The sequence below is a fragment of the Urocampus carinirostris genome, chromosome 9 (genome assembly GCF_059441175.1).
Source record: "Urocampus carinirostris isolate Australia breed hairy pipefish chromosome 9, RoL_Ucar_1.0, whole genome shotgun sequence".
Classification (NCBI taxonomy): Eukaryota; Metazoa; Chordata; class Actinopteri; order Syngnathiformes; family Syngnathidae; genus Urocampus; species Urocampus carinirostris.
In genome coordinates, this window is record NC_142357.1 from 18,538,624 (window position 1) to 18,557,068 (window position 18,445).

General features: G+C 39.2%; 1 protein-coding gene across 1 annotated transcript; it reads left to right on the plus strand.

Moving 5' to 3' along the window:
• Positions 1-13,144: 13,144 nt before the first annotated feature.
• gpr101 (G protein-coupled receptor 101) lies at positions 13,145-18,277 on the plus strand. Its single transcript, XM_088344763.1, has one exon. It carries the CDS (start codon positions 14,370-14,372, stop codon positions 15,672-15,674), a length of 1,305 nt encoding a protein of 434 aa, XP_088200889.1. The 5' UTR covers positions 13,145-14,369; the 3' UTR covers positions 15,675-18,277.
• Positions 18,278-18,445: the final 168 nt, after the last annotated feature.

The window sequence follows — 18,445 nt, forward strand, 5'->3', positions numbered from 1 at the left end:
GGGAGGATAGTTTGAGGCCCCCACCTTGAGATGAAAATTTAAAGTAAGACTTGACTAGACTTGTTCCCATAATAAAACTTTTTCAAGATCTTATTTTGTGTAGAAAACGTAATTAATCACTTACTTATTTTCTGAACTTTTTTTATCTATTACTGAGTTATTTGATTTTTTCCTGATTATCATACTCTTATTTTTTTAACATGGAATGTTCTTTTGGAAACCATTTTTGGCCCTTCCTCACCTAGACTCTAGCTCCGGCAGCCACCATGAAAATCGAGTTTGAGAAACCTGCCTTTAGGGAAATTATTATTCAATGCCGCCTAGAAGTAAAAAAAATCAATTATTTTAAAAATACAGTATATATTTATATGAATAACAAGACTACATTCACTATCTAACTAACTAACTATCATATAAACATGCATTTTTTCAATTCTCAGATCTCAGAACATTTGTTTTTTTTTAATTTCCTTTATTATTTTTAAAGGAGCTGTACAGAATTTGGAGCTGTTTTACTCGCTGCCGCCATCTTCGAGCTTGTATCCTAATTGGAGCCTGACAGCTTGTTCATGATGCACAAGCAAGTATATGCATTTCTTAGGCACGCTCGAATAAACTCTTTTCATTTTTCTAAGGTTTGGGTTGACGTTTGGAGTGTACTTGAAGAAGGCCCCTTCTTACTTTCACCATTTTCATGAAAAAAAGAAAAGTAATATATGTAGGGACCAGTATGACATCACTCTCCTGCACTCCCGCCATTACCGATTCCTCCTACCTAATGTGCTATTCCCCCAACATCTTTGCAAAAGTAATGTAAAATCAGACAGGAGAGCCGTGGAAAAAAACGAATAGGGGCTCCTTGAACTTAGTTGGCAATTGTTAACACATAATTAAGAGAAAATATTTGACTTTCAACTTTTTTAAAAAAAACCTCAAAAGAGGCACCCCGCCATTAATAAATCCAATCATTTATTGGTTATCACAATTATATTTTAAAAGTTACCGTAATCGTCTTACTTACACGCCAACCTTTAATTAGATCCTAACAAGCAAATGACAGGGCATAGCCTGGTCATAGCTTGTTGCAACGTGTGTATAAGAGACAGTTTCATCAATGATAGTGTTGGTTCTGATAGAAAATTGGACTCGGCTACTTGGAGTGGTTGGTTGTCATGAGCTGCAGTACCAAGTTTGGCAACCAGAGGGAGTTAGAGACCCTACGTAATTAATTGGGGCGTCTCGAAACAAAACCTAGTGAGACACTCGCGGAGGCCCAAACTACCAGAGCTTTACAGATTATCAGGCGGGCCGATTATCGGCACCGAGATTCGGGAATTTGACAGATATCGGTATCTGCATTTTTATTTTTTTTTTATTTGACTGGCTGATTATTCATGCTCGCTAAAGCAGCCGGACTCTCTCTCCATCCATCCTACTCCTCCGTTCCTCCTCTTCCCTCGTTACCCACCCTGTGCCCTCTGGTTGGATAAGCAACCCGGTGGGAGCCACTGAAGCAAAACTTTCGAAACAAAGCAAACAGCCGCAACTCCCCGAAATGGCCCGACATGTTCGAGTGTGAATCAAGCCGCTGAAAATAATGTGATGGCAGTACGTGTTGTCAAAAATGCACAAATTCGCTGATGTAGTCTGATTGCAGATTTTCAAACAAATAAAAAGCTGTAAAAACACATTCAAAAAGGAGCTACTGTTGCCCGTAACCTACGCCCATTCGTCCACACACAGACAGACAAAGACCAACTTCTGTCATGTTAATCAATTCATGTACTAATTCATGATTTTCAGTCCAAATGTAATTGACGTGTTGTCCCATCCCCTAATCAAGACTTGCTAATGAGCCGTTTAACTCAAGTCCGCCCGAAAGTCCTTTTGATGTGATGAATCCAGATTGCAAATGACGCTTACAAAAGATCCAGTCCTGCTCTTTTGCTCTATTATGTGCGCCGCTGCTTAACATGCTTCAAAGGGACCTGACGCATAAACGCTTGTATATTCTATTCATCCGCTTCACGCTAGCAGTGATGTGTGCCGTTTATCACACATAATCATCACCGACATGCTTTTGTCAACAAACTAAACACAACATAGATGCAGATTTCACAAAATAATCTTTCCAAACAAATGCATCATTTTGCATTGTCGTAGACGAAACATATTGTAAACAATGCCTCAATGTTGAAAATCTATTAAAAAATTATAATGCCTATGGTTCAGAGGTTTAGAATGTGTGGAGGGCTTGCTGAGTGAGTTGATGAAAATGTTCTTAGATGGTTTGAGCATATTGAAATAATGAAAAGTATGTAGTGCAGAAGTGGTCGACTGCTGAAGCCCTGTACGTTGGAGCTGGGAGACCCTCTACAGCGCATCTTCAACCTGAGCCTTGAACAGGGGAGGGTCCCTCAGCTGTGGAAAACATCCTGCATCATCCCAGTCCCAAAGAAATCAAGACCTGAGGAACTGAATGACTTCAGGTGGCCCCCCACCTGATGTCAGGTTGCCCTGACATCACATGTGATGAAAACCATGGAGCGGTTGCTGCTGCACCACCTGAGGCTACAGGTCCGTCACGCCATCGACCCTCTGCAATTTGCTTACCAGGAGAAGGTGGGAGTGGAGGATGCTATAGTATACATGCTACACCTATCCCTCTCTCACCTGGATAGGGCTAAGGGGGCTGTTAGGATTACATTTTTGGACTTCTCCAGTGCCTTCAATACCATACAGCCTCTGCTACAGAGTAGGAAACTGACAGAGATGCGAGTTAGTTCACACCTTGAAGGATGGATTACGGACTACCTGACAGGCAGACCCCAGTGAAACAGGGGGCCTGTACATCGGACACTGTGGTTAGCAGCACAGGATCTCCTCAGGGGACCGTGCTCTCTCCGTTCCTATTCATTCCGTGTACATCGGACTTTCAGTACAACTCTGAGTCCTGATAAGTGCAAAAGTTTGCTGATGACACTGCGATCGTGGGATGTAACAGAAGTGGGCAGGAGGAGGAGTACAGGAAACTGATTCAGGACTTTGTCCAATGGAGCGACGCAAACCACCTGCACCTGAACACCACCAAGACCAGGGAGATGGTGGTGGACTTCAGGAGAACTAAAACTCACCCGGTTCCTGTAACCATCAAAGGAGAAGGTGTAGAATTTGTCCAGACCTACAAATACCTGGGTGTGCAGCTGGACAACAAACTGGACTGGACTGCCAACACAGAAGCTCTATGTAGGAAAGGTCAAAGCCCACTTTACTTCCTCAGAAGGCTGGCGTCCTTCAACATCTGCAAAAAGCTCCTGAAAATATTCTACGAGACAGTTGTGGCAAGCGCCCTCTTCTATGCGGCAGCGTGTTGGGGAGGCAGCGTCAAGAAGAAGGATGCCTCTCGTCTTAATAAACTGGCGAGGTAAGCAAGCTCTGTTGTGGGCACAGAGCTCGAAAGCCTGACAACAATAGCTGAGAGACGGGCACTGAAAAAGCTGCGGTCAATCATGGTCAATTCATCACATCCACTACACAGCATCATATGCAGACAGAAGAGCGGCTTCAGCGACAGACTGCTGTCACTGTCTTGTACCACGGACACACTGAAGAGATCTCTTCTTCCTCATGCCATGAGGCTCTTTAACTCCACCCGGCGGAGTAAAGGCCCACATTAAACCACACCCCCTACATTGCATATCACCGTACTTTTATTGCAGTGTGTATTTTATGTAGCACTATTTAAATACTCTATACAACAAGCTACAGTGGGTATTAGCACATCACATTGGGTATTTATATATTGTATTCCTTTTGCTTTATCATTGTATTGTTCTCAGCGAAGGGATGCTGCTGGAAATGTGAATTTCCCTGCGGGGATGAATAAAGTATCTATCTATCTATCTATCTATCTATCTATCTACCTGGTCGAAAACAGAATGAGAGAAAGGCCTGAATATGGTTGGATGAATGGGGTGAAACGTGTTCGGGATGTGAGGTCAGTTAATTTAATGGATGCAAAAGTGTGTTCTTGGAATGGATGGGAATGGCAAAGGATAGATAAAAATGACTGATATCAACACAGCTTGAAAGGGTAACCTGGGCTTAGTACATCTATCTATCTACCCTGGTCATATCCCTCGAGAGGGGTGATCGACAGCAAGACAAACACATACAAAAACAAAGAAAATAAAAAAAACAGGAAAAAGTAGCAAAAAACACACACAAAAATCTTTGGACCATGTCCAACCCAAATGCCCAAACACCCAAACAAGTTGGGCACCTCGGCACCCAAGTTGGTCATGCTTTCGTCCCTCCAGATGAAACAGGACACAAAAAAGCGGCCATGTCACTCGGGTCAGGGTGACACAACACTCTTCTGTTTAATAGCAGGGCCCGACAGCTTTCACTGGTTTACCCCTGCCGCATCATACAGGTGCCCTGCCCATTCCTTAGAACACGTTTAAACATCCCACTATCCTTTTACAACACCTCTCTGCTCATTCCTATCACCAACAAGAGCTCGAGCTTTCACTATATTTAGGGCACCTTGTCCTGTGGCCCTCTCCCTCTGGGAGGTGTGACAATTTTTCCACGTTGGTCCGCTGAGAAATTGATAAAATGTACTCTGTCAACATAATTACAAGACTAGGTTTCCTATCAAATAGTAAGGTTTCAAAGTAACTTACGATTAAGATTGCCTCTTTAACACACTTGAAATGTCATCCAGAGGCTATGCTCATTCATAAATAAAAGGGAAAGGAAATTAAAGCTCAGTTAAAATATAAGAGCCTCATTTGAATTGTCACCACCAATTCGGTATACAAGTCAAATCGAGTATAGTAAAAAATACAGTAGCTTCTACGCCCGTATCACAAAATTGCAATTGCAAGCTAATTTTTGCTATCACTGCATCACTGCTTACCATTTTAATTTGTTTTGGTACTGCATCCCTGCAAAGTTGAAACAAACACATATTTACTATTCTAGCCTACTTTGTTTGCAACAGGCTAAGTTGTGCTTTATTTGAGGTTTCTAGAAATTAAACTAAACACCTGAACATGCAGGTAACACAATACAGGTAGTATAAGGTTTTTTTCACCTGTTGACAGTCACCCAGTCTAGTAATTATGGCTGTATTGAGGACAAAATATAAGAAAAGCAAAATAAGTTAAATATTTTAAATGTAATATCACTCAAAAATCCAGGTATCACATTTGATCCTAATCTGTTGTTTCAGTTAAATGTGAAAAATATTACTCGACTAGCTTTTTTCCAGCTTGGTAACATTGTGAAGATTTACCCAATGCTGTCTAATTCAGATGCTGAGATTATATTTATTCCACAATTACTGTAATGTATTGCTCTCTGGTCTCCCGATGTTTAGCATGAAAAGTTTGCAGCTAGTCCAAAATGTGGAAGTGAAACGTTTTGACAAGAAGCATTGCTTCCGTGTTATCGAGTGGCGGCAATTTTTGTGTCTCCCACGTCGTCGCGATTCAGATTCCAGCTATACCAGAGGCGTGTTCAGGAGAGTGAGTGATTGCTATCGCGAGCTATCGCTAGCTTCTGAACGGCCAGTGATTATTGAGCGCTCGCGTGCCCGAGTAATCACGGGAGAAAGACCGCTTACTTTGATTTCCAACATGGCGTCGACAGTGCAGAAGATGGAGGATCTCACCCTGACGAGTGCTGTTGGCGATGTAATATATCGTCTTACATTGCCTGGTAATGTTTGTGAACAATGCAAGACAGGTATGACCCTTCCACTGCGTTTAGGATAACCTTAACTGTGTCAATATGCGAACTGTCGCTCATATCAGCCAACTCGCTCAAAGCAAGCTGTAGAACGAAATCCATTGTACTGTCGTCGGCCATTTTGGATCAGTAAGGCAATCACAGTGAGCGATTACAAAACGTTCAGCAGTGCGCGGCAAGCGCTTATCAAGAGACTACATGTCTGATCACTCTCCTGAACACGCCTCAGAATTCATGAATTCTGGACTGAGATTTTTCAGCTTGAACTGTTGGAAAGTTTCAGATTGTATCGGCGACGTCGGCTCCGTGCGGGGAAGCGGCAGTCAAGCTAGCTTCGGCTCGGACGTGACTCGCCTTCACTCCCCGCAGCCGCTTTCTTTCCTGCTCGTCGACCGTTCGGCTTTTGGTTGACTCTGCGGCGTCGAATCGTCTCTTCGCTCGTTTGAGTGTGCTTCGTCAAGAGCGAGTCGCCATAACGCCAAAAGCGTGTCGCCACAACGTTAAAGATCGGCCATTGTTGACGCTGGCAAACATGGCGGCGCTACTTGTATAGCGACCAACAGTCGGGGAAACTAAGTCCGGCGAAAATAACAACTTGAGACTCAGAGGGCGATTGGGTGATGCGACCAGCGGACGGTGCCGTAAGAGGAACGTGAAATTTTCAAGATGCCGAGCAGAGATAAAGAACTCGAGGAAATTAAAAAGTCACTCGGCTTTTTAATGGATAAAATGGATCTCGTCACCAGACAACAAGACACAATTTTGAGTTTAATGGCAGAAATCAAAGACCTAAAAAACGAAAACATGGAGAAAGAAAAGAGGATTATTGCACTAGAAGGACGCGTAGCAGATCTGGAACAGTATACCAGGATAAATGACATCATTATCACCGGTTTGGACATCAAACCTCGGACCTATGCCAAGGCTGTGGCAAATACAAATATTGCAACAGATGCTGATGAGGATTCAGCTGAGCAACAGGTCATTGCTTTTATGAGTAAAAAAGGCATATCCATCAATGCTGAGGACATAGAAGCATGCCACCCATTAACAAGAGGTGACAACCGACCCAAGGCGACCATCGTAAGGTTTGTTAACAGAAAACGGAAACATGAAATCCTTAAGCAAGGAAAAAAACTAAAAGGGACTAATGTTTATTTAAATGAACACTTAAGCAAAAAAAACTCTGACATTGCAAGACAGGCTCGATTTTTGAGGAAAACGAACAAAATACAAGGAACATGGACTTCAAACTGCAGAGTATACATAAAGTTAAACGGCACTCCGGAACAAGCAAAAATATTATGGGTTCGAGAAATGCAGGAGCTGGACAGATTTGCCTGAAGTGTAACAATGGCATCCTGGACTGACAATATGGACACCCTTATTACAGATCACAATAAAAAAATCCATCATAAAATATTAGGCCATGATTTACTGGAACTGAGCATTGTTAATCACACTGACTCCAATAATTCAAGATTAGATGACTTCGATCCTGAACACAAATTCATATCAGCTAGCTCAGACAATTGCAAATATTATACTGGAAATGAATACAATACCTTTGTTAAATCTGAAGACAAATTCTCAATAATACACTTTAACAGTAGAAGTATGTACACAAATTTTGATGACATCACTGAGTACTTACAACAATTTGAGAACCCGTTTAGTGTTATTGCAGTTTCTGAAACGTGGTTCAGTGAGGGAAGGGGTGTAAATTTTGAATTAAATAATTATAATCTGAACTATGTAAATAGAACTAACAAAATAGGAGGTGGAGTAGCTATATATGTGCACAAAAGATTAAAATCGAAAATATTACAAAACATGTCATTTGTCATTGACGATTTACTTGAATGTATTACAATAGAAATTATAAATGAAAAAAGGAAAAATATCATAGTCAGTTGTGTGTATAGAACACCGGGCTCAAATCTGGAAACCTTCACAAACTGGGCTGAAAAAACATATTCAACAATAAGCGCCAAAACACTATTCATTTGTGGAGATTTCAACATCGATCTAATGAATCCAAACAACCATAAAAACATTGATGACTATATTAATATGATGTACAGTATGAGTTTGTACCCAACTATATTAAGGCCTAGTAGACTCACTTCACACAGTGCAACACTCATTGACAATATATTTACAAATAATATGGAATTTACAAATGTCAGCGGGTTACTGGTTTGTGATATTTCTGATCACCTACCAGTATTTACAGTATATGATGAAAAGGTTACTAGACAAGAATCAATTAAGGATTATGTTTACAAACGAGTTAGAACTGAAGCGACTATTATATCACTGTATGATGACTTAGTTAAACAAAACTGGAATGCTATATATGGTACAGATGATGTGGATGGTGCGTTTGACATATTTTTGGAAATATTCACCAACAAGTACAACAAAAATTGCCCAATGAGACAAATTAATATTAAGAATAAATCTGTAAATCATCCATGGATAACTAAGGGTTTACATAATGCTTGTAAGAAAAAAAACTACTTATATAGAAAATTTATTAAACTAAGAACTAAGGATGCCGAAACCCGGTATAAAACGTATAAAAACAAATTGACAGGAATATTAAGAGCAAGCAAGAAATTATACTATACCAATTTATTACATCATAACAAAAGTAATATCAAAGGTATTTGGGATATATTAAATAGTATAATAAAAGGAAAGAATGTAAGCAATGCATATCCAAACTATTTTATTGATAAGAACAGTGAAAATTATAATTTAAATCAAGTTGTGGAGAATTTCAATAGTTATTTTGTAAATGTTGGACCAGAGCTCGCTGCAAATATCCCAGAGTGCAATGGTAAACAATTTGAGTCACTAATAAAAATGAACTCCAAGACCATGTTTTTATCTGGGGTTACGGAATCAGAAATCTTAGACGTGGTTAACAACTGTAAAAACAAAACGTCTATGGATTGTTTTGACATCGATATGGTACTAATTAAGCAAATTATAAACAGCATTGTGAAACCATTGACCTACATCTGTGATCTATCATTTCTAACAGGCACATTTCCAAATCAAATGAAAATAGCAAAAGTTATACCAATATACAAAAATGGGAACAAGCACATTTTTACAAACTATAGACCGGTATCTCTGCTTCCTCAGTTCTCTAAAATATTAGAGAGACTTTACAATAATAGACTGGAACAATTTGTAGATAAACATAAATTGATTAATGAAAGTCAATATGGTTTTAGAGCAAACAGATCAGCAACAATGGCAATTATTGATGCAGTAGAAGAAATCACCCACAGTATAGAAAAGAAGAGATACGCAGTCGGGGTATTTATTGACTTAAAAAAAGCATTTGATACCATTAATCATAATATACTATTAAAAAAACTGGAAAGATATGGCATCAGGGGAGTGGCTTTGAAATGGATTCAAAGTTATTTGACGGGGAGGAAGCAATATGTAAAAATGGGAGAGTTTTCATCTGAATATTTGGACATCTGTTGTGGAGTACCACAGGGTTCTATCCTGGGACCAAAGCTATTCAATTTATATATTAACGATATTTTTAATGTTTCAAAACTATTGAAAATAGTAGTATTTGCAGATGACACTAACATTTTCTATTCAAATGATAACTATATGGATTTGGTAACCTGTATTAATCGTGAACTAATTAACCTAAAAGTATGGATGGATATAAATAAATTATCTTTAAATTTAAATAAAACCAAAGTAATATTCTTTGGTAATCGTAAGGCAAATCAAAATTTAGAAGTAAAAATGGATGGTGTCACAATAGACATTGTATCAGAAATTAAGTTTTTAGGGGTCATAATAGACAATAAACTAAGTTGGAAAACACACATCAGACACATACAAACAAAGGTATCTAAAAGCATTTCAATAATTAATAAAACCAAAGTTCTTTTACATTATAATGCATTGTATTTATTATATTGTTCTCTCGTTCTGCCATATTTAACATATGGTGCAGAAGTCTGGGGAAATAATTACAAAAGTTCACTACAGCCCCTTTTTATCCTTCAAAAACGTGCAATAAGAACCATACACAGGGTAGGATATCGGGATCATACCAATATTTTATTCATGCAGTCCAATTTATTGAAACTGGATGATTTAATAAAATTTTTCACTTCACAACTGTTATTTAAAGTCAACAAAAACATAGTGCCAGAAAACATACAAAGATTATTCACTCGGAAAGAGGGAAATTATAACTTGAGGGGCTGTGGTGAATTCAAAATCCCAAAGGTGAGAACCACCAGGAGAAGTATGTGTGTGTCTGTGTGTGGAGTCAGACTTTGGAATAATTTGCAAAATGAAATCAAACAATGTCCAAATATCCATGTGTTCAAATTTAAATACAAAAAAGCATTACTGGCGAAATACAGAGATGAAGAAAATGGGATATGAGGGAGACTGGAAATACTGCACTTCAAACTATGGCTAACTTGTTGTTATTGTGCTATTATCACATCAGAACGGTATTAAGTATTGTGTTTATTTTTATTGATATTATCACTGGTGCCGCAGTGACATTATGCGCATTATGACGTTGAGGGATGGGTATTGCGAAGATTAGTGTATAAAATATGTGATTATTGTAACTTATAATTATTGATATCTGACCTATGTAATAAGTATATCCATGAGATTTTGTTGTATTGTACACAAGAGGGAGCTATCTATAAAATGTATTTATTAGGGAAGATAAAGGGGTAGGAAAAATAAGCATCTGCTTCTGACTACCCCTTTTCGAACATTTTGTGGGACATTATTTCGTTGTTGACTCATTGTTTTTGTCCTGTTTTTATTTTTATGTTCGAAATAAAATTTTCATTCATTCATTCAAGCATTAAGTTTGAATATATCACCACAATTTTAGCCGGCTCTTACTGGCTCCTTGTCCAATTAAAATGTAACTTTAAGGTTTTGTTATGAACCTATAAAAGTTTGCATGGGCCAACCACCTCTTATGTTTCTGCAGTCGTGCCCTGTCTTCCTGCTTGAACCCTCCGCTTGCAAAATGTTGGTCTACTTGGGATTCCAAGAGCCATGAAGAAATCTTGCAGGCTTGAGAGTGTTCTCCATTTGTGCTCCAGAACTGCCCCCTGAGATAAGATCTGCAACTTCAGTAGAAGTGTTTAAAGCTAGACTCGAGACATACTCATATCGTATAGCTTGTGATTGATGCCTACCAAATATTTTTGTTTTCCTGTCCTTTCCTGCTGCCTGGCTGGTGACAGAGTGAGGGTAAAGGACTAACCTTGGTGAGTCAGCAAACCAGCACCTGGATCTGAGACATCTGAACATCTGCATTGACCAGCTGTATTGGAAGCTGCATTATCACTGTTTTTTGGACCATTCTTGAAAATTGTTTTTATCTTGAAGAAATTTAGTTATTACTCGTGTTTATTGTTGATGTAGACTATGCTTTGTGTATTGTTTCCCAAGCAACATCCCTTAAATTTTAGTCAACATGGAAAGGGGATTACCAATTGTGTGGCCACTTCTAAAGGTTTATTTTTTTCCTCATGCTGGGATTTTTGAGATTTTCCTCTCCTGTATACAGAATTCAGATTAGGGGATGACGTAATTATGGCATCTGTAGTGATTTTATACTTTTGTGGGGCTACAAAAATAAATCTGGCTTGACTGAATACGACATTACTTTAGTCACCAAACCATTTTGCAACACAGATTACCATATGCAAATAGGACTACTTCAAAAAATTAAACTAAATAATATTTTAAGAGGAAGTAAAATATCTAAATTCAATCATGAGAGTAATTTAACGTTGGCGTGACTCAAAGGGCAGTACTGCAACTAGTAAGGGCTCATGGTTGCATTTTTGGTTCATAGAAACATGCTAGCAAATAGCAAAGTTAGAATAAAATAATAGCTTTATTGATTCAAAATGAAACTAATCTATAATCCTAGTGTATTTTTCCTCGTCTAAAGAATAACAGGTGAAAACATTTTAAGGGTTTGAAAGATAGATGAGTAGATTTACGTCAAGTTTTCTCTTCAGGAAGATACCGAATGCATCGCACTGCTCACAAGGCGAGTTTCGTTATTTAAAATTCAAATTTGCTCATTAAAAACGTGTTGGGGATTTTTAATAAAAACGCGCTTTTATTGATTTCCCTCCTAAAAATTGTTTTATTTGTCTAACTTGTTTTTGTTTTTTGTTTTTGCGACGAGACGCAAAAATATAGTGGTGTGCCGTTCACGAACAAAACGTCTTTATGAACAGGCTCTTGGACGTAAAAGACAGGAACAGTTTCCCATTAATCACGAGCCGGTTTCCTAAAATACGTTTTTTTTCCCTCTTGTGATTAGTCAATATACATTTCTTTCAGGTATTCTGTGTTATTGACTTTAAAATTTTTTGGCTATTAAATGGCTGAACTTGATTTTTTTTCTGTAAATCTGTAAATATTTTTTCGCTGAGTTTATTAGTAATGTGTTTCACGATTAGCTATTTCCAAAAGAAGTTTGCAAGTGTATTCTTGCATCCAATTGTTTCCTTGTTGTTGCCCTTAAAAAGTTAATATTTTACTTGACATTTTTCGCATTGTGTGTTTTTCAGAGAGTTGCTTGACTATAAAGTTCCTCAGTATAAACAGGTTCAAGGTATAAATGAGTTAAAAGTTCACTGTAGAGTGAAAAAATAAATTATCGTATTCTAATTTCGTAAAATAATGCATTTAAAAATGATTCATTCAATTAATTCATTTTTTGTATAATGTTACATTAGTTTTGGTAATGTACTGATTAAACATTCCCTCCAAAAATCCGTATTTTTACTCTGTTATTTTTTGCTAATCTTTTTTTATTTTTATTTTTATTTCTTCTTATCTTTTATTTGTTTCTTTTTTCTTTTGTTTCTTTTTACTTACCTTTTATCCTTTGTTGCGACAAAAACAATCAACAGAGCCGTTTGAGAGGCAAAAGAGCCAGCTCATTATAGTGAGCCGAGCCGAAAAAGCCGGTTCTTGAAAAAGAGCCGGAATTCATGTCACTATAACAGACCGAAGGCTGAAAATGCAGCCTTTAGGGGATGCTCGAGAGCCACTGAATTCGCTAATAAAATTAATATTACGTAGTATGTTTAACAGATGTTTTTCTTTCAATAAATGTGTCGCTGTGGTTTATGATTGTATATTTTTGCATCATTGGAAACTTCCAGTTACATTCCTGTAATCAGCTCCATGATAATTACGATTGGCCCACTGAAGCATCCAAATGAAAATGACGTGCACAGGGTGAAGCGTTAAACATGGTGTAAAAGTGCTCGCATATTCAGAAGCAGGGGGTGGCTGTTAGATGCTGGGAAGGGGAGGTGGGAGGGCGGCTGATGACAAATTTGCAGCGCGTCCTCGCATCGTGCAGGTGTCCTCGCTTGTGGATGCGTGACACCTCGGCGACACGAGCGGACGCTTAAGTCTGCAAAGCGGATCCGATATTAAATATTGGATGAGGTGCAAAATCCCAGAGGAAGGATGTGCTCGTCTGGATGAGGGACTCCCCGCAGCGAGGAAGACGCGCTCGGCATCTGCTTGCTGCCATCGACCAGAGATCCCAAACTAAAGCGGCGGAGGCTGCCAGAGCAGGTTGGGGGTGAAAAAGAGGGTGAAATGACGGGAACCGAGCCACCTCGCCGAACCTTCATTTTTGAGGGGATGAAGACCCTCCTTGTCGCAGTGACGTTCTCTCCCGTGTGTGTACCGGAGCATCCATTGTGGAGGCTGCTGCAATTGCGAGCTAAGTGAAGGCCCTTTCACATCTGGACGCTGCAACGCCACCATTGTTCCATTGTATGGCTGTTACGTTGCCGAACTGATTTAAAATCTCTGCTTCTGATTGCTGCTGAGTTTGTGGCTAAGAAAGAGTCAGGTTTGCTCTGGCCAGATAATCCAGAACCCAAATACAGTTTGAGGGACCACCTTTTTTGAAAAAAAATATCAATACAGGGAGACAAAAATAACTTGTGCGCTATGAACAGCCTTCACATCTGGATGCAAAAACGACCTGTCTGGGAATCACAAGAATTTTTATTTCTGTAACTGATATAGAAGACCATAATCGACTGTTTTCGTCTTGAGGAAGCTCTATTTTGTTGTTGCTGCAGATGCCAGCTAAGTGAAGGCCCTTTCACATCTGAACTCTGCATCGCTGTTACCTTGAATGGATACCATGGTGCTGATTGCAAATTTCTGCGAATAATAACCGCAAATTATGTATTTGTAATGGATGAAAACCGAGAGACAGGATGAACATTTGTATTTTGCGATGTGCGCTATAAAAGCCTTCACATCTGGATGCTAAAACAACTCGTTTGGGAACCACAAGGAATTACATATTTTAATTGAAATATTAAAAAGCACAAATTATGCTGCTGGTTCCTCCTACTACTACTAATATCAATAATAATAATAATAATCGTTTGCTGCTGCCCTAACAGCATGCAAACTGAGAATCCAAAAAGATAGTATATCCCATCCAGCATTGAATCCTCTCCACTGATCTGGAACCATAATGGCTCTGTTATTATTCATAATGAACTAACTGTGCGTTCCTAATGATGCAGAGTTCCCAGACAGCCAACGCAACCGAAGCTCCCTGGGATCCGGGTCCCAATTTATCCGGCCGAGACCCGGAATGGGGCTCGGTGATCAACAGCGTGCTGAAGATCGCACTAATTTCAGTAATAGTTTGCATTTCCTTGTTCGGGAATGTTGTGGTGCTGTTGGTTTTCCAGAGAAAGCCTCAACTCCTGCACGTGGCAAATCGCTTTGTCCTCAACCTCCTGCTGGCAGACCTCCTCCAGACTGTCTTGGTAATGCCCTTCGCCATCGCCATCACCGTGCCGGGCGTCTGGCCCCTGGATGCTCGCCTTTGCCAGGCACTGGTGGTGCTCATGCACCTCTTCGCCTTTGCTGGGGTCAATACCATCATGGTTGTGTCAGTGGACCGCTACCTGGCCATCATCCACCCATTGTCCTACCCTACCCGGATGACGCCCCACTTGGGCAGCAACCTGATCGCATGTACCTGGGCATTGAGCCTCCTGCAAAGCACACCACCACTATACGGTTGGGGCGCCATCGACTTCAACAGCCGGCACAAGATGTGTTCGGTGGTGTGGTCTTACAGTTTTTCCTACTCACTGGCGGTAGCGGCTTTCTCCTTTTGGCTCCCGGTTCTGGTGATGCTGTGGTGCTACTGGATGGTATTCCGGGCAGCCCGCAGACAAAACGCCCTGGTGCACCCCGTGCAGTCAAGATCCTATTCCCGGCCACAGGACTTCCCGGGGCAGATCAGCTTGCCGCCTCAGCATTTCACCTCGCCGGTCGGCCCCCTATCAGACAAGGGGTTCCCCTCCCGCACCAGGCACAGACGCTTCCACTACCACTGCAAGGCAGCACGTGTAGTTTTCGTCATCATGGCATCCTACATCATCAGCATGGGGCCTTACAGCGTGCTCAACACGTTATCCATGAGCGCCCGAGCCGAGGTGCCGGCCTGGCTGCCTTCCCTGGCCTTGGTGCTCTTCTTCCTGCAGTGCTGCCTGCACCCCTACATCTATGGATACATGCATCGCAGTGTGAGGAAGGAATTCCTGGCATTGCTTTGTGGGATGTTCTGCAAACAGGGGCAGAGCTCAGGTGCTGAGACAGGTCCCACCGCAGCGTGCCAGAGCCGAGCAGGGGCAGACCCTCACATGCCCAGCCTAGCTGCCAGGGTCCTTCCCATGCAGACATGGGAGGAGTGCACCACATCATCCTCTCCCACCTTCGAGAGAAGGTCCAGAGACAGTCGCAAAGAGACTACAACCACCAGCGTCAGCTCCGACCATGAGCCCGTTGACAAGCAGACTACATGATGTTGAATTCTGTTTTGAAGCCTCATACAAAAGTGGATTCCAGTAAACTTTTCCACATATGGATTACCATGTTCGCCATCAAAGTTATTTTTGGGAGTTACCAACCCAATTGTTTGATTTAGCTATCAGCCACACAAAAACACTTACCGTGAGTGTAAAATGTTGCTCATTTAAAATATTATTTTACTGTATTTCACAAAAATATAAATGTATTTCTGGAGAAAAATATAAAAGGAATCATCAAGCAGTTATTTTAATAAACAGGATGCGAGAGAAGGAAATGATTATTTACTATGAACAAATAATACTTAAAATTATATATATCTTCTGCCATTTTAAACAAACTCAGTTGTTTATCCTGTATTTTTCAGGGAAAAACAAGTTTTAATGCTGTTGAAGAGACAGTGTGTATTATTTGACCATTATAGCTAAAAGCACAAGCTACAGAGACTCAAACTGTATTTTTCTTTCTTTTTTTTTCTGACAGACTTTTGCAAGGTTTTTAGGTACTCGTAGATTGTGGACGAATATGTCAACCCCTTCAAGGTGAGCCTCATGTTATGGAAAATACATGCAAAATTCTCTACGTATGAGTATTTTAAAGAAGGTATGTTTATTCTTAGGGTTTTGTATTTTGGCAAATTATTGAAATCAACATTGTTTATTTTTTGATTAATGAGGTTTTGTAACCACTATGAGGCTTTAAATATTACACACTGTCCCTTTAAAGAAGGATGATCCACAAAATGAGCACAACTTTTTGGCCACGGGTTAATTTTTTTTTGTGTGGATGGCAGGAAATCTGTTTTTTTTTTAAACAATGTACAGTGGGGTTTTGATTAAATATCAAATTACTGATGTGTAGAATTTTGGATGTTTACAGAAAGTAACCGTTGTAATTCGTTTAATAATGTAAATATTTACCAAATTATTACTACTGGTGCATATTGTAAGACAAAATGGTTGTTAGTTTTTATGAAAAAACATTTTACGTGACATTAATTTTACAATACATTGAAAAGGTAAATTATCACACCTCTTAATTGGTGTATTCAAATCCCAATATATATATTAGATAGATAGATAGATAGATAGATAGATAGATAGATAGATAGATAGATAGATAGATAGATAGATAGATAGATAGATAGATAGATAGATAGATAGATAGATAGATAGATAGATAGATAGATAGATAGATAGATAGATAGATAGATAGATAGATAGATAGATAGAATAAAGGTGCTGGTATTACTTAGTATTATTTTTAATAGTTTACATCTTTTTTTAAATTGATAACAAATGTGTCCAAGGGTGAACTGGAATGTTACGCTGAGGTTATGAGGTGATGAGGTTAGTCCATAAAAACTTTAAACATAATGTTCTCAGCTAGAGTTGATGGTCCATAAGTGGCCTAGTCGTGTCTTTGGCTGATTGCATCTAAGAGAAGAGAGTTAATAAAGTTTTTAATCTTGTAAAGAACATAAAAATGTATTGGTTTGTTCTGTAAGTTGTAAAAAATAAGTACCATAAATTGATATCCATCACTTTGCGTTTATAAGGAATGATTTACCTTATTGAAAGTGAAAATGTACAAATATAGGTTGGAGGTTGATTAGGTGCCGGACCTTGAGATACAGAAATGGCTGCCCTCCCATCTCTTAGCGTGTATTTATGACTATAATTTGCGGCTTAGCCAAACCCACAATCAAGAGCCGGACAATGCCTGATTTATGAATGTCACTCTAGGACGATCCACAGAGATTACCAGGTATATTTGGAGTGGGTTCTTGTATGGAGCATCAGACAGCGTACCCGTACTGTAGCCCACTTGAGACTGATTGCAGCCCGATATATATCAATATTTTTATTATTAGGTATAAAATGATAATGATGTTTGTAATCCAGAGGCCTGTTTTGTTTATCTGACATGGTTAATATTTTAGCGGCAGCTGCTTCGCCTCCGGTCAGACAACCCAAGGTGTTTTAAATAGACATGCCTGTATTAGTGCACGTGTTTGGATAGAATCTGGTTGAGCAGGTAGTTTATTTCACAGGGTTGAAAAACTACCAGGTTTCATGGCTCCTTTTACAAACAGAAGGTGATGTGTCAAAATACTCAAAAGACGCTTCAGGCAAGAACAATAGTTTGTTTTGAGAGGATTATACAGGTGATATATAAGTCATATATTAATTTATCCTTGTGTTATTGAAATGTTTTTGATTTTTCAAGGTCACTAACTTTTCTGTTCTCTCCTATAGCGGATTGGTGTTCACTTCAAATGGCACAATACTTTACAGTTTCTAACGTTATTTGCAAACTCAAACAGAATACATGTTATTTGAAGGGAATTTTTGTACAATACATGGTAAAAACATGTTTTTCTATTGAGGCGGGTGTGGTCAGCAAACTCTTATCAGTATAATTTTCTACATCTGATCAACATATAAAGTTTTGCTTTTTCCTTTTATAACATTGGGATATACACGATTTGGTATTTCTATATCAGCAGAAAGTGTACGTTAAAAAAATATAATGTTCACATTTAAGTGTTCCGTGTGCTCTTTATATCGAAAACCATCATTAAACTTATCTAAATTGACATTTTGGTTTTCTGTTTCTTACATATGTGTATACAAAGCTAGATTCGATTGCATTAATGAGCTGTAAATTAACAAACAGAGTGCCCTTAACAAATAAATCTTACAAAGCTATGCTGCTGCAAACGAGGTCAGTCAATTGCAGCGGTATTTGATCTAATTTTCACAGG

Coding starts and splice junctions, on each gene's coding strand:
- gpr101 (XM_088344763.1), top strand. CDS start 14,370: ATGATGCAGAGTTCCCAGACAGCCAACGCAACCGAAGCTCCCTGGGAT.